The sequence below is a fragment of the Otolemur garnettii genome, unplaced genomic scaffold, assembly GCF_000181295.1.
Source record: "Otolemur garnettii isolate 467f Iridium unplaced genomic scaffold, OtoGar3 scaffold00019, whole genome shotgun sequence".
Taxonomy (NCBI): Eukaryota; Metazoa; Chordata; class Mammalia; order Primates; family Galagidae; genus Otolemur; species Otolemur garnettii.
The window spans coordinates 4588295-4606061 of record NW_003852414.1 but is presented as its reverse complement, the minus strand read 5'-3'; the positions used below and the strand labels follow the sequence as shown (position 1 = coordinate 4606061).

The following is a 17767-nucleotide window of genomic DNA, read 5'->3' as shown; positions in this document are numbered from 1 at the left end:
AGACAACTCCAAAAAAAAAAAAAAAAAAGAATAACCAAACAAGATCATTTGTCAACCATGACCAAATGAGGTATATTCCAGGAAATCTGGTTCACTGTGTGAAAATCAATCAATACAATCCCCTATATTTTAATAGGCTAAAAAAGAAAAACGACATCTTATCAGTTGATGCAGAAAAAGCATTTGACAAAAATTCAACACTCACTCATGTTTTTTTTTTTAAAAAGCCTCTCAAACAATAATACACCTTCCCCAACTTAATTAAAATTATCTACAAAAAACAAAAGTACTTAACAGTGAACTATCAAGACAGACACTGAGGTTCCTCCACACGCTGCATTCATGACCAGGTCAGACCGCTGGGTAGGAACAGCGCCTTTGCAGTCGATGTAATGGGGGGCCCTTTCCATCAGGTCCTGCGTTTATTTCAACCATAAGAGACTGAGTGACCCCAACTTCAAGAACAAGCTTCAAAAACAAAGAAAGAATCAGACACTTGCCAAGGTGAGAGCTGGACTTTCCAAGTTACCCGACCTTAAATTAAAGATGCTGAAGCTATTTGGAAATTCTTCCTGGGTGGCTCAGAGGTGCTAGCTCCAGGTGACTGTAAGCTGGGTGTAGACCATCTTAAAAGGACTGCTGTGAGGACAGCCACAGAAGTTACTGCAGGGATGACACCACCGCCAAGAATATTCCAGCTGCTTCTGACTAACCTCCCGACAATTACAGAATTTTAAGTGGTCAGGGCTTGGCTGAAGGTGATGCACAATGAGGAAAAAACGTTAACATAAAATTTCAGCTAAAATATTTTCTAAATTCTTAGCTCGTAAGTGGAGCAGCTTTGGAGGAATAAGGGCAAACGTGTTCATTATGGACTACACTGAAATCTACCAAAGTTAACATTTACTTTACATAGAGCCAGCTGTGTTCTTTATTTTTCCAAGTGAAAAGTGTATTGTGATAGCTTTCTATTTTATAAATATACTATGAGTTACTAGAGAAAGAAAAAAGACAGAAGCTGAATAAACTGAAAATCAATCATTTCTGGGACTCATCAGAGAACCAAAGTCAGGTGGCAAATCCAGAGACACAAAGGACATCTACGTACCTGCTGGAGCTAGAAAGTGGCAGGAACACATAAATGGTAATTCTGATGAATTGCCAGAGGGGAGTGACTCTCTTGATAGGGGCCCTATACTTTAGAGGGTTTTACTTCCCAAAATACCACCAGCTTCTCAGCATGAGCCAAGACCCACGGCTTTGATAGAGGGGGAAAAAATAACCAGGGTAAAACAAGCTCAAATTGTTTTCAAAGACTTATTATGCTTTCCAGGATGCAAGACCTTACCAGAGCCATAGCCAATCTGGAAAAAGGGCACTTCCCAGACTCCCTCATCTCCCTCTATCTACCTTCTTGTCTTACCTGAGGGAAGCTAAGAAACACTTGTGAATTTCAGAGCTCAGTGACCGCAATGAAAGACTGAGATTTAATCATAAGATTACAGAACACTACGCCTTGTCCCCACATTTTACAACAGGGCTCTAGTATACTAACAGGGGATTACCAGTGAAAATAGCAGCACACAGCAGGTAGGAAGGAGGAGCTCTCAGAGAAGCCCCAAAACAACACAAACACAAAAACACTGATATTTGAGGGATTTAAGACATCTGGCACCTACCGCAATAGTCCAGTTTCTAGCCACATTAACCTATTACCTCACACTAAAGCTATGTGTGGGATACAATATGTCAGGTGCTGAAAAACAAATCGCCAACTAGACTTCTAAACCCAAAGAAATTATACACCAAAATAAAGCAGAAATAAAAACTCTCTTGAATAAATAAAACCGAGGGAATTCAGCGCCATCAGGCCTTTCTTGCAAATGTTAATACTGTTAAGATGGTATTAGTTCCCAAATTGATCTAAAGACATAAGGCAATCCCTATCAGAATCTCAGGTGGTTTCTCTGCAGAAACTGACAAGCTGATTTTAAAACTCACAGTGGAATTGCAATGGGTCCAGAATAGGCAAAACACTTATGAAAAAGAACAATAAAGTAGGAGAACTTAACACTTTGCGATTTTAAAATGCACTCACTAACTGTATGTTAAGAGTAATCAAGAATCTAGCACATGTGCTCGGCACCTGTAGCACAGGGGTTACAGTGAAAGCCACATGCACTGGGGCTGGCAGGTTTGAACCCAGCCTGGGCCAGCTAAACAACTGCAACAAAAAAATAGCTGGGTGTTGTGGCGGGCGCCTCTAGTCCCAGCTACTTAGGAGGCTGAGGCAAGAGAATCGCTTAAGCCCAAGAGTTTGAGGTTGCGTTAGCTGTGATGTCACAGTACTCTACCCAGGGTGACAGCTTGAGACTCTGTCTCAAAAAATAATAATAATAATAATCTAGTACATTGTAAGGCTATATAAATCAATGGACTAGAACTGAGAGTTCAAAAATAAACCACTGTCTCTATGGTCAACTGATTTTCAGCAAGACCATCAAGACCATTCAGTGAGGTTTAGTTTTTTCAAAAAATGATGGTGGTACAACTGGACTGCCAAATACAAAAAAAAAGATGAAGAAGTTGGGCCGTTACTTCATACCATACCAAAAAAAAGCAACTCAAACTGGATCAAAAACTTAAATGTAAGAGGGCTAAAACTATAAAACTGTTAGGAGAAAAAATGAAGGGTAAGTCTTTATGACCTCAGATTTGAAAATAGATTCTCAGATATGACACCAAAAGCATAAGCAACAAACAAAAAGTAAATTGGAGCACATCAAAATTAAAAGCTTTTGTTAAGTAAAAGGATATTATTATCAAGCCAGATGTGGTGGCACACACCTGTAGTCCCAGATACTCAAGGGGCTGAGGTGGGAAAGTTGCTGAACCCAAGAGTTCAAGGCTACAGCATGCCCTGCTATACACCTGTGAATAGCCACTGCATTCCAGACTCGGCAACCTAGCAAGACTTGTTTTTAAAAGAAAAAAGGGAATTGAGGATTATCAAAAAACTGAAAAGACAGATCGGCACCCATAGCACCTTGGTTATAGAGCTGGCCACATACACCCAGGCTGGCAGGTTTGAATCCGGCCCAGGCCTGCTAAACAACAATGACAACTGCAACAACAACAACAGATAGCTGGGCACTGTGGTGGGCTCCTGTAGTACTGGCTACATGGGAGGCTGAGGCAAGAAAATTGCGTAAGCCCAAGAGTTTGAGGTTGTTGGGAGCTGTGATGCCACAGCACTCTACTGAGGGTGACAAAGTGAGACTGTCTCGAAAAGAAAAAAAGAAAAAACAACTGCTGCATGGGAAACGGAAGAAAATGTTTGCAAATCATGTATGTGATAAGGGACCTCTCTAAACTGTACAAAAAGGGCTGGGCACAGTGGCTCACACCTATAATCCTAGCACTCTGGGAGGCTAAAGCAGGTAGACTGCCTGAGCTCACACGTCTGAGACCAGCCTAAGCCAGAGCAAGACCTTGTCTCTAAAAATAGCCTGGCACTGTGGTGGGTGCTTGTAGTTCCAGCTATTCTGGAGGCTGAAGCAAGAGAATCACTTGAGCCCAAGAGTTTGAGGTTGCTCTGAGCTATGATGCCACAGCACTTTACTAAGGGCAACAAAGTAAGACTTGTCTCAAAAAATAAACTGTATAAAGAACTCTTACAGCTCATTAGTAAAAAGACAAATAATGTAACTTTAAAAATGGGCCAAAGATTTGAGTAAACATTTTCTCCAAGGAACATACACAAACAGCCAATAAACATGTGAAAGATGTTCAAAATTATGATCATTAGGCAAATGCGAATCCAAGCTACAATCAGATGACTTCATACCCACTGGGGTAACTTTACCTGAAAAGTCAGGTAATACTTTGATAAGGATGTGGAGAACCTGGAACCCTCGTACACTGATGATGGGAATGTAAAACAGTACAGCTACTATGGAAAACAGTCTGACAGTTCTTTAGACAGTTAAACATAAATGACCTTATGACCCAGCAATTCTACTCCTAGGTATCATACCTACATAAGACAAATAAAAACACACATCCACACAGAAATTTGTACATGAATGTTTGAAACAGGATTATTCATTTTAGGCAAAGGTAGAAACAACCAATTTGTTCAAAAAGTGACAGATGGATAAACAATACGATATTATTCCACCAAATTAAAGAATAAAGTCCTGGTACACACACATGCTACAACCTGGATGAACCTTGAAAATATCAGGCTAAGTGAAAGAAGCCAGTCACAAAAGACCACATGTAATTCCACTGAAATAAAAGGTCCACAGAAGGAAAATGTGTAGAGACAGAGAAAAGATTAATGGTTGCTAGGGGCTGGGGGACGTACAGGGGTAGTGTGGTGACTGCTAAAGGAACAGAGAACTACAAAACTCCACTGAAGCAATCACACGCAGTGTAAATGATGCATAGCCCCCCACCTATGGATCAGAAGACACAATAGTGTTAAGATGTCCATTCTTCCCAACTTGATCTATAAATTCAACCCAATTTCAATCAAAATCCCAACAAACGATTTAGTAGATATGAACAAACTGCATTTAACTTTATATGGAAAGGCAAAAGACCTAGAATCGCCAGCACAATCCTGAAGTAGAACAAAGTATATATATTAGATATATACTATCTAATTTCAACACTTACTCTAAAGCTGCATTAATCTAGACAGCATGGCTCAGCACTGGTAGCTCAGTGGCTGGGGTGCCAAGCCACATACATCAGAGCTGGCGGGTTTGAATCTAGCCCTGGGCCTGCCAAACAACAATGACAGCGGCAACCAGGAAAAAAAATAGCTAGGCATTGTGGTGGGTGCCTGTAGTCACAGCTACTTGGGAGGTTGAGGCAAGAGAATCACTTAAGCCCAAGAGTTTGAGGTTACCGTAAGCAGTGATGCCACGACACCCTACCCAGGGCGACAGTTTGAGACTCTGTCTCAAAAAAATCATCATCATCATCATCTAGACAGCATGGTATTATCAAAAAAATCATTAATGGGCTCGGCGCTTATAGCTCAACCGGCTAAGGCGCCAGCCACGTACACCTAAGGTGGCGGGTTCGAATCCCCAACCCGGACCCGCCAAACAACAATGACGGCTGCAACCAAAAAAAAAAAAAAAAGCCGGGCGTTGTGGCGGGCGTCTGTGGTCCCAGCTACTTGGGAGGCGGAGGCAGGAGACTCGCTTGAGCCCAGGAGTTGGAGGTTGCTGTGAGCTGTAATGCCACGGCACTCTACCCAGGGGGACAGCTTGAGGCTCTGTCTCAAAAAAAAAAAAAAAAAAAAAAAAAAATCATTAATGGAACAGAATAAAGAGCCCAGAAATGTACCCACACAAATATAGTTCAATTGATTTCTGACAAAGGAACAAAGGCAATTGAAGGGAAAAGGAACTGTTTTTCAATAAATGGGGTGGAACAATTAAATTATGCAGATAAAAAAGAAAGAAAAGAAATTGAACCTAGACAAAGACCTCTTACAACTTTTACAAAAACTAACTCAAAATGAATCACAGACCTACATTTAAGATGCAAAACTATAAAAATCCTAGAACTAAAATACAGAAAACATAGGCAACGTAAGTTTGGCAATGAGTTTTTAGATACGAAAGTAAAAACCTGGCCAGGCACAGCGGCTCACGCGCTGTAATCCTAGCACTCTGGGAGACCAAAATGGGCTTATTCCTTGAGCTCAGGAGTTCAAGACCAGCCTGAGCAAGAGAGAGATCTCATCTCTAAAAATAAAAATAAAATAAAATAAAATACAATAGCTGGGAATTGTGGCAGGTGCCTACGGTCCCAGCTACTTAGGAGGCTGAGACAAGATAATTGCTTGAGCCCACAAGTTTGATGTTGCTGTGAGCTGTCATGCCATGGCACTCTACCAAGGGCAACAAATTCAGACTCTGTCTGAAAAAAAAAAAAAGGAAGAAGAAGTAAAAACATGATCTGTGGGGGAAATAATTAAACTTTGGACTTCAATAAAATTAAAAACTTCTGCTTTACAAAAGATGCTGTTAAAAGCATGAAAAGCCAAGCTACGGACCGCAAACTATGTCTCTGTCAAATGACTATAAGTAAACTATTTAAAGAACTCTCAAAACTCAACAGTAAAATAACAAGCCAATTAGAAAATGGGCAAAATACATGATGAAACATTTCAATGAAGAGGATGTAAGGAGGACAAACACATGAAAAGATGTTTGGCATCATCAGCCCTTAGGGAAATGCAAATTAAAATCTAAATGAGACATGGATCACTCAGCACCTAGCAGATGGCTGAACAGTGACGACACCACAGGCGGATGAGCATGCAGAGAAGAACGGATCACTCATACCCTGCTGGTGGGCATGTAAAATGGTACAGTCACACCCTGCAAAATGCTTCAGCAATTTCCTTCTAGGAAGTTCAACTTTTACGACTAGCATTACATTTGCAGACATTCATTCCAAATAAATGAAAAGATATGTTCACACAAAACCCTGCACAGAAATGTTGATAGCAGCTTTGTTTGCAAAGTTACGTTCATACAAACACCTGTACAGAAATGTTGATGGCAGTTTTGCTAGCCCCAAACTGGAAACAACCTAGATGTCCTTCAAAAGAAGAATGGTTAAATAAACGTACATCCACACCATACAATACTCCATAGCAACAAAAAGAACTACGCTAGTTACACATAGCAACCTACACCAATCTACAGAAAATTATGCTGAATGAAGAAGCCAGACCCCAAAGCTATGATTCCTTTTATATAACATTCTTGAAATGACAAAATTATAGAAATAAAGAACAAGGGCAGCGCCTGTGGCTCAAAGGAGTGGACACTGGCCCCATGTACCAGAAGCAGCAGGTTCAAACCCAGCCCCAGCCAAAAACTGCAAAAAAAAAGAAAAGAAAGAACAGACCACTGGTGGAGGGGGCAGAGGGGCTATAAAGGGGCAACATGAAGCAACCTTGTGATGATGGAATGTTCAGAATATTGACTGTACCAATGTCAAAATCCTGACTGTGATATTGCAGTATAGCATTACAAGACATTAATTACCACTTGCAAACCTAGGTAACTGAACAGAGGGTACAGGAGATCACTCCTTATCATTTCCTACAACTGCATATCAATCTATAATCACCTTGAAATGCCAAGTTTAATTAAAGAAGGCTGATCTACAGTGATATAACTCAGAAAAATTAAAATTTCCTAACAGGGACACAGGAGCTAGAAGGGTGAATGCTGACTGGGAAGAAGCTGGAGGCTGGTTATAGAGTGTCTACACATAAGTAAGAATTCATCAAGCCACACACTGACAGTTAGTAAAATTCCCACACTTGATTGTATGGTATGCCTCAATAAAAGGTTATTTTAAACTGTCATTTGTAAAATCCTCAGAGAAAGTGTGGAGAAAACACTGGAAGCTGGGGAAGGACTTTATGAGGAAGCCTTCTGCAGCAATCCCAACAACAACAAAAATAAAACTGTCATTTGATTATTTATCTTGTTGACTATGATAATGATATATTAATTATGTATAGTTTATTTACTTATTTATTTGTGTTTTTAGAGACAGTCTCACTCCATGCCCTCAGTGGAGTTGCCATGGCGTCATAGCTCACAGCAACCTCAAACTCTGGGCTCCAGCAATCCTCTTGCCTCAGCTTCCCAAGTACCTGGGACTACAGGTGTCTGCCACCACGCTCAGCTATTTTTGCTATTTTTAATAGAGACGGGGTCCTCATGCTTGGTCAGGCTGGTCTCAAACTGCCAAGCTCAAGACATCCACCCGCCTTGGCCTCCTAGAGTTCTAGAACTGCAGGTGTGAGCCACCACCCCTAGCCACAAGATTTTTTTAATTGCTTGTACGTTTATCAACAGTGAAACCATGAGCACCTTTTACCAGACGCAGTTTGGGTGGCACAGTGAAGCCAGATGCCATGCCAGAAAAGGTCGCACGGTGAGTGGCAAGGGAGGAAATGCACAGAGACAAACATAAAGTCTTTCCAGAAGATGCCAAGGAAAGGGCAATAACATGATACTCAGATACTCAGAAGGGAAGGTAGGACTGAAGAAGAGTTTTACTAAAATGGGAAGAACAAGCAAATTTAAAAGCTGATGGGAAAGACCTGACATCTAATCCAAAGCCGTATGAGCATAAGACCATGATCTTTATCACAAGCTTACAGCATACCAGGTGGAAAGATGATTGCTGACCAAGGTGTACTCACAGATGTGACAGCAGAAGTAACAATAATTAGAAATAACAGTAACAATGGCAGCTATATTTTATGGAAAATTTACGAAGCTAGCCAGCCCTCAAGGCAGCCTTAAAAGGCCTCAAATCAGCTCGGCACTTGTGGCTCAAATGGCTAAGGCGCCAGCCACATACACCTGAACTGGTGGGTTGGAATCCAGTCCAGGCCCGCCAAACAACAATGACGGCTGCCACCAAAAAATAGCCAAGTGTTGTGGCAGGCACCTGTAGTCCCAGCTACTTAGGAGGCTGAGGCAGGAGACTCGCTTGAGCCCAGGAGTTGGAGGTTGCTGTGAGCTGGGATGCCAAGCACTCTACCCAGGGCCACAGCTTGAGGCTCTGTCTCTCAAAAAAAAAAAAAAGTCCTCAAATCCTTGTAGTCACATCCCTGTGTAGTCTCCGCTCACACAGAACATGGCACAAAAGACAGTGCAGCTGCTGCCACATTCTCCCTCTGTTGCTCCATCTGGGGAAAGCTGCACACAACACTCCAGCAGCCACGACGAGGCCGGACTACAGTGGGAGCAAGCCGTCTTCAGAAGCAGCTCCGCCAGCCGAGCCTCCACAGGATCATAACCTCAGGAGAAACCTCAAGCCTTCTTAGGAACCACCCAACGAAGCTGCTCATCATTTACTAACCCCCAGAACCTGAGAGAAAGTAAGTGTTCACTGTCCTCAGCCACGAAATTTAGGGGTGCTTTATTAAGCAGCAAGATACTTACTACATTAACCCACGTCTCAACAACCTGTGGCCCTCATTTTAAGATGCAGAAACTGAAAGGCCCAGGGTTTAAATAACTTCCCCCAACTATCACACAGCAGGCAAGTAACAGGGAATCAGATTCAAATCTAGATCCAGCACTACTGACTACCGTGGAGTTTATGTTCCTCGAAGCTTCCATCCATGTCTTTAATTTTTGCTACAAAATAGAAGGCAAGTTTATCTCATAAGAGCAGGATAAAGCCAGTGAATCAGAGAACTGAAAAAAATGGAAAAGGTCTGACACAGTTGCCATGGAGAGTCAGCCAGAGAAAGGGCTGGCTGGAGAAATCTAACAGGATTTGCAAACAGCGTTAAGGCTCGAGGAGAGGACAGGAGCCATGAACCTCCAGTGTGGTGAACTTAATTTAGGATGACCAAGAGAACACAGGCGTCCTTACGTCCACCAACATAAAATGTAATCTGAGGTGTGAAACAGTGGTGATGGTGGATGGACAAGAAAACATCCATCTTTCCAGGTCCATTATTTCCCTAAGGAGCATGCATAGAACAATTCCAGGAAACACTATGTATTTTATGTCAGAGTATCACATCAAGCCCGAAGAAAAGCCTACTAAGACACACAATGGTAACTGGTGCTACTTCAATGTAACTGCCTTGATCTCAAACACCACAACATTTTCTAGAGAATTTTTCTTACTTCCATTCTAAAACGTTACATGAAAAATTACAACTGATGGCTCGGCGCCTGTGGCTCAAGCGGCTAGGGCGCCAGCCACATACACCTAAGGTGGCAGTTCGAATCCCCAGCCCGGCCCGCCAAACAACAATGATGGCTGCAACCAAAAAATGGCCAGGCATTGTGGCGGGCGCCTGTTGTCCCAGCTACTTGGGAGGCTGAGGCAGGAGACTCGCTTGAGCCCAGGAGTTGGAGGTTGCTGTGAGCTGGGATGCCATATCACTCTACCCAGGGGGATAGCTTGAGGCTCCGTCTCAAAAAAAAAAAAAAAAAAAGAAAAGAAAAATTACAACTGACAAAAAGAATCAGACCACCCACCTAAAAGCAACATCAAAACAATTCATAGATTTAACTTGCATAATCCTACAACATAGCTTTAGGCCAAAAATTTATTAAATTTATTTCAACTACATTCAAGTTTCCATTCCTCACATGTGCTTTTATAATGACTTCGCTTGAAAAATAAATTGGCAAACCATCTCCAAAGAAAGTTACATTAAAAAAAAAATTAAACTACAGGGACACAAAACTTTTTCTAGGCTAATAGTGCAATCAAGTGTGGATACTCAGACAAAAGTATATGAATGGAGGTAAAGATTTGTGAGCTCTGTATTTTTTTGTTATTCAATGTTAATAAACAAGTTTTAAAGCACCAAGTTAGCACAATTAGTATGCCGGTAACATCTCTCCACATATAACTAATACAATCTAAGACTTCTTGGAAACTAGTCAAAATGAATATATCTAGAGAATAGTAAAGACTTTCCTACTAGAAAAAGTATCATGACTGTTGTGCCTTACACGCAATCACTAGCAAAACTTTTCCACATTTAAATTATGCCCAGTCCTACAATGAATGGTACAAGAAGCATTATGAAAACCACAAAGTAACCTTTTAGGAACCCCACAAGTCATTTTTACATATTTTCTAGTTCTTTAAATCAGAATAGAACCTTCATATTCTGAAAGTATAAAGCAAAAGTCTTAAAGTCTCATAAATGTTATAATTAAAGGAAAATCTATAACTAATATTTGTATTCAGGTGGTACAAGTGTTTCATGACTCTATTTTTAATAATCTTACCCTTATCTGTTCAGTGGAGCTGCTGCTAAGTTCATCACCAGATTCAGAATCTTGATGAATTCTTTCTGAGCCTTCTCCTGCCGAATCACAAGACGGTTCCTGGGAGAAGCTAGTTTTCTCTATGTCCAAGAACTCTGGGCCAGGAAAATGACCAAATAAGCGTGTCCTATTCTGGCTGGAAACTTTAGGAGAATGTGAGTCATTGTTAAACTTTCCATTATTATGGGTCAGGTCCAGGCTTAGGTTGAGAGTCTGACCTGGATTATAATTGGGTCCAAAATTCTGATTGGCATCACGAATAAGACCTGTTCCTTGAACAGATGATGATGGCTTTCCAAAACTTGAAAGCTCAGGCAATTTGTTTACATTTTCTGTTGACCTCTGAAGATGCAGACTCTGTATCACTTTCATAGAGTTATTTGGCAGTCCAACTGCCTGCTTAGCAGGTGGCATGAGGGCCTTGCGGGTCACCTCCTTCACATACTGGGCTGGCACATAGAACGCTTTGGAATTCTCATCTGGCTTCACTTGCCACCAGTCATCATTGGTCTTTTTCACCAGGATGTACCGCTCCCCCTGTTTAATCACAATCTTTCTGTCCTTTGCTTCATATTCATAATCATATTCCACTTCAATGTACACTTGTCCTGGGACTATCTTCCCACTTCTGTCAGCCATTTTTATTCAGTAACATTCACCTCTTGAAAAGGATGGTATGCCACATTATGGCTTTGTGGCTTGCTGGGTTAATATAGCTATTTTATTTAAGTGGAGGAAGAGAATGAAGAAAAAAGTTAACACAATCTAGATTTTACATCTGCTTACAAACATCATATAGTGCAGACCATTTACAGAATATTACTTCCAATCTCAAACTCCAGAAAGCAAACGTGTCAAATGCCGTATATACCACCCTCCATAAACACCCTTTCTGTTCATTGATGAGCAAAACTAAAACCAGTGAATAGGACATTAAATATACTAACTATCCAGACACAAAACTACTAACATGAGAGTTGAGAAGAACTCTCCTTTCTTTCATGACTACCTCAAACCTCCTTCCCCTTCTTGGAAAGGCTCACTAACAACAACACGGGGCCTGGCACTGAGCTGGGTTCACTATATGCATTACTGAGAACCCTTTAGGAAGCTGGAGCTGCACTTCAGTGACCTTGCATTAATATGTTACTCTTTATTTTCCAAAAAGATCAGGGCATTGGTGAACTTAAAAAAAAAGACTATAATTACTCAATTGTACAAGTTTAATATCCTAATGTAAGTGAAAAAAAGACCAATATTATTATTAAGTAAAACTGCTAGTTTACCTCTACTCAGGTATAATCTCACAAATGCCAACAAATAACTAATCTTTTTATATGTTAACATTAAAAAATCTACCCTACACAACACCTCCCAATTCAAAGTCTACATACTACTAAACTAGAGTAGTAGTAACTTGAGTAGTCTAGTATTCGCTTTTATTTCTATACCAATTCCAAAATATTTTTGTATCTTACAGGACACAGCATTACAGGTTCAAAAAGATGGCAGCATCTTGGCACTGTTACAATTCGTGTTAGGCCCCAACTATTGTAGGAGAAACATGTTCTACAAAAATATATGCTCAAGTCCTAACCCCAAGGTGTGTGAGCATGACCTTATTTGGAATAGAGTCGCTGCAGATGTAATCAAGGTAAGACGAGGTCATATTTGATCTGGGTAGGCCCCCCAAATCCAGTAACTGGTATCTCTATAAGGACAGGAAGATTTACAGACGAGACGCACAGAGGATGGCAGCCAGGTGAAAACAGAGGCAGAAATCAGAGTGAAGCGGCTACAAGCTGAGGACACCAAGGACTGCCAGCAACCGCCAGAAGCCGGAAGAGGCAAAGCAGGGCTCTCCCCTAGAGCCTTCAGAAAGGGGGCCGCCCTGCCAACACTGACTTTGGACTTCCAGCCTCTAGACCAGTGAGAGAATAAATTTCTACTGCTTAAGCCACCAGCATGTGGTGTGCTACTAGTAGCCCTAGCAAACTAACACACTCGACCCCAATGTTCAAGGATACTAAGGCAAACTGAGATTTACCAAAAATGTGTAAACCCAACATTCTAGGACAACATATCAATCTTCTTCAGCACACGAGTACGGAGCAATTACTGTACAGTACGGGAACAGAGCAACCATTGCCCCGGGGACAACATTCTTCTCTATGACAGGTAAGATTTAGAGACACAAACAAACCCAAGTGAATAAATCAGTCACCGATAAAATTTCACAACTAAACTTTACTTTCTAAATGAACTACTTGACTAACAAATTTAATACAATTATGTTGCTTCAAAAATAAAAATAAAAGCTTACCTTATAGGATTTCTGAACATCCAATATTACTTTAAACCTATTAAAATAAAAAAGGAAGTTCATTAACTCTCACCAGGATTGCTTAATGAATGGTAAAAATATCGTGTTGCTTTCATTTTTAGAAGCAACGCTTTTTTATAACAGCTATAAGGAATGCAGGACAGTTTTATACATCATGACTGTGGTCAGCACCACCCTCCAAACACATTCACTGAAAGCCACACTGAGGTCTGCGTTACCGTGGCCCCGCCCACTTCATTTCCACACTGTCTCAACTTCAATCTGCCCGATGTTTTATTCTGACAGCAGAAATATCTTTCTAAATCTCTCATTACATGAGAAACAATTCATAAAATTACTGACAGACTGTTTTTCAAGCCTATGGCATTAAGTGGGTAAAGAGAATAAAAACATACGTTAAAAGTTATTAAGAGTTCTGGCAGACACAGTGGCTAAACACTTTGGGAGGCTAGAGCAGGAGAATCAGTGTGGGGCCAAGAGTTCAAGTAGAGCCTGAGCAACATAGTGAGACCTAGCTCTAAAAAAAAATTTAAAAAATTAGAGGTGGCACCTGTGGCTCAAGGAGTAGGCCACCGGCCTCATACACTGGGGGTGGCAGGTTCAAGCCTGGCCCTGGCCAAAACTGGGAGGAAAAAAAAAAATAGTTAGGCGTCATGGTACACCTATAGTCCCAGCTAGTCGGGAGGCTGAAATAGGAAGATTGCTCGAGCCCAAGAGTCTAAGGCTGCAGTGAGCTATGATGACGCCTGGGCAACAGAGTGAAATCCTATCTCAAAGGAAAAAATAAAAAAGCTACTAGAAGTTTTAACACATTTCCCCACAGATTACTTTCTAATTTTAAATAGGGAAATGCACCTCTAAGTGATCAAACTTAGCAACAACAGGACATGATAAGATATGCTCTCAACATAAAGCAAAAGAACGTACTCAATGTCACCTACTTGTACTCTTATCAAAATATGCCTCACCTTAAGCGATTTCTAGGAAACACACACTCAGAATGCAAGACAGTCTATTGGACAACAAACCTGAACTCTCCAAAAAAGTCAACATCATAAAAAAATGAAAAAAAAAAAAAAAAAAAAAGGCAGGGAGACTAGAAAATCTATTTGTTATATTAACATATAACAAACAAATCTACTCGGTGATCTAGTAAGTACCTAAAACTAACTTATCATATCCAAAATCTTCTTCCTATCTCTACCCTACCTCAGCCCACCCAAATCTGCTCACCCCAGGATCTTTCCCATCACAGGAAACAAATTCTAAACTTCCAATCGTTCAGCCTTTACTTTTGAGCATTACCAGGACGTGAGTCACTATGTGCTTTAATCCCACCTACACCAATTTTTCACTACAACCATTCAAAATTTCACACTGAAATACTTCTTTGTGGATTTTTTTTTTCTCTTTTTCCCCTCAGGGAAGTAAAACGGGAACTTAAAAAATATCTTTGAAGATATGGAGACAAGAGAGGGTGTAGGCAGCTACATTTCAGAAGGTTATGGTCATCCTGTAATTGGTTGGACATGTGTCCATAGGAATGTAGGAAAGAAAAAAGTATAGAGAGTAACAAGTAAGCTGTGTGATCTCAGGTTGGCAGGATGGGAGCAACAAAAGGTCAAAGGCCAGTCCACATTCCAGCCCCGTTACTGCCAGGCCTCAGGACCACACCTTCCCAACACCTCCCAGTGACTACAAAGTATGAGGGAGGAGTCAGGAGAAGACATGGAAATCATCGCTGTGAGACACCCAACCGGGAGTTCTAGCTAACGCCCATGAGAAGCCGGAGGGTGGGGAGGCGGAGAAGTCAGAAGACCAGCACACAGACTTAGATACCAAAAATGACCACATGAGCAAGTGAGGACACAGGAGGTAAGAGAAAAGGAGCTGAGATGGATTTCTGGTCAACACTGGGGTGAGGGGTGGGGAAGGAAGCTGAGAAGCCCCTAACAAGAACTCTGAAAATTATAAGTATACAGCGAGTTCACAATTGCTGTCTAGCAGGGATTACATATTAGGTCACAATCCGAGGCCTAAGAAGTTAGCTAAAAACAAAAGGAAAAGGCTCATTACAAATTATGGATTCAGAAAGAATAAGAATATCAACCCCTTATTAGATGCATAGTTTGCAAATACTGTCCTTCATTCTGCAGGCTGTCGCTTCAGCCTGTTGGAAGTCTGGCAGAAGTGCTTCATTCACTTTGACAGAATCCCATGTGTCAGCAGTATACTGGGCGCCACAGAGACAGCGCCGGGGCAAGTGAGAGCCGGACGGGCACTGGGCTAAGGAAAAGTAACCAAACCACATCTTCCCCAGTGTGGTTAAACCCGGGCAGAGCAAAATACATCAAATGCATTCTCTGTGCAACCATCGGGAGGAGAACGACCGGGAGGACCCAGATGCTTCAGTCCACTTCTCCGAATTTTCTAAGAAGTAATCCGAGAGGTAAAAACCTTGTCTGCTGCTAAAGAGAAAGGAAAATCTGAGGACATGACAAAGGCGGAAAAGGCCAAATGTGAAAAGGAAGTGACTGCCTATATCCCTCCTGAAAGGGAAACAAAACAGAGGCTCATGGACCCCAAAGAACCCGGAAGACCTCCTTCAGCCTTTTTCTCCTTTATTCTAAACACTGCTCAAAAATGAAAGGACAGGGAGAGGTGGCTCACGCCTGTAATCCCAGCACTCTGGGAGGCTGAGGAGGGTGGATTGCCTGAGCTCAGAAGTTCAAGACCAGTCTGAGCCAGAGGGAGATCTCGTCTCTTAAAAAAAAACTAGCCGGGCGTCATGGCAGGCCCCTGTAGTCCCAGCTACTGGGGAGGCTGAGGCAAGAGCACTACTTGAGCCCAAGAGTTTGAGGTTGCTATGAGCTGTCACGCCACTGCACTCTACCCAGGGTGACACAGTGAGACTCTGTCTCAAAAAAAAACAAAACAAAAATCAAAGGAGACCACACTGGCCTATCCTCTGGTGACAGATCAAACAAACTGGGTGAGATGAGGCCTAACACCGCTGCAGAGCTGAGAAAAACAGAAAAGGACATCGCGGCACCAATCCGAAGGAAAGCCTGATGCAGCAAAAAGGGAGCTGTCAGGCTGAAAAACGCAAGAAGAAGGAAGATGAAGAGAACGAGGAGGAGGAAAATAAAGAAGCTGAGGGTACAAATTAAGTGGGTTCTAGCAGGTTTTTTTTTTTCCCTTGTCTGCAATGCATTTAACACCCCTGTACACAACTCACACCTTTTAAAGAAAAAAAACTGCAATGTCAGGCTGTGTGAGAATTGTTTTTTAATTTTATTTTTTTACAGATCGAGCAAGATTGAGCAGCGGCACAATCATAACTCACTGTAGCCTCAAACTCCTTGGTGCTGGGCTCACATGATCCTCCCATCTCAGCATCCTGAGTAGCTAGGACCACAGGCATGGTAACCATACCCTGAGATTTTTTTTTAACTGTGCAGTGTCTTTTTTTGTATAGTTAATACACTACCAAATGTGTCTTTAGATAGCTCTGTCCTAAGGTCAGTTGCCCCTAACCTTGCCTGGTGCGATGTGGTGTTGAAAACTGGCATGGAAATTTAAAGCAGGTTCCCGTTACTGCACAGCCCAAATTAGTTACAGATGAGGATGCTAGTTTTTCATCTTCTGTTGTCTCTGAGGAGCTTGTATAAAATCATTGTTGTTCTGTTAACTGTTACAGAAGTTGTATTCTGTTAATACAACTCTATCATGGCCAAAAACAATCATAGCTGCTTTGTTGACATTCTGAATGCTTCTAAAGTAAATGTAATTCTTTAAATAAAAAAACATAGTAATCCCACTAATTTTTGCTGTTGTTGTACGTGCTTTTAAGGGCTTATCGAAAATTTCCGTGCCCAGGCCAAGGTCATGAAGCAGTTCCCCTATGTTATTTTCTATAATAGTTTCACAGTTCCAGGTTTTGTATTTAGTTCTTTAATCCTTTTAGGTTGATTTTTCTATACGGTCAGAAAATAAGGGTCTAGTTTCATTCTTTTCCATGTGGCTATACATCTGATAAGGAGTTAATATACAAAAAATGTTAAGAACTCAATAGCAAAAAAAAATTATTTTTAAATGGGCAAAACACTTAAATAGGTACTTCTCAAAAGAAGACATACAAATGGCCAACAGGTACATGAAAACATGCTCAATATCACTAATCACCAGGGAAATGCAAATCAAACCCACGATGAAAGATCACTTCACCCCAACTAGAATGGATATTAATTATCAAAAATACAAAAGACAGTAAAGTATTAGTGAGGACATGGAAAAGGGGAACCCTTAAACACAGTTAGTGGAAATGTAAATTATTATAGTCATTATGGAAAACAATACGGAATTTCCTCAAAATTTTCAAAATAAAACTACCACATGATCTAGCAATTCCCCTACTGAGCACATAAGCAGATGGAATCAGTATGTTGAAGAGACATCGACTCGGCACCTATAGCTCAACCGGCTAAGGCACCAGCCACGTACACCTAAGGTGGCGGGTTTGAATCCCCAGCCCGGACCCGCCAAACAACAATGACGG

General features: G+C 41.3%; 1 protein-coding gene across 2 annotated transcripts in view; it reads right to left on the bottom strand.

The window, feature by feature from the left end:
- The window catches only part of ARHGAP12 (Rho GTPase activating protein 12), a 124261-nt gene that overhangs the window by 85745 nt on the left and 20749 nt on the right, over window positions 1–17767 (bottom strand). For both annotated transcript variants that reach the window (XM_012803364.2, XM_023511400.1), the window contains exons 2-3: window positions 13189–13225; window positions 10827–11581 (exon numbers count right to left, since the gene is read on the bottom strand). In XM_012803364.2, the coding sequence (XP_012658818.1) occupies window positions 10827–11504 (678 nt within the window). In that variant the 5' untranslated portion in view covers window positions 11505–11581; window positions 13189–13225. The remainder of the gene's footprint in view (window positions 1–10826; window positions 11582–13188; window positions 13226–17767) is intronic.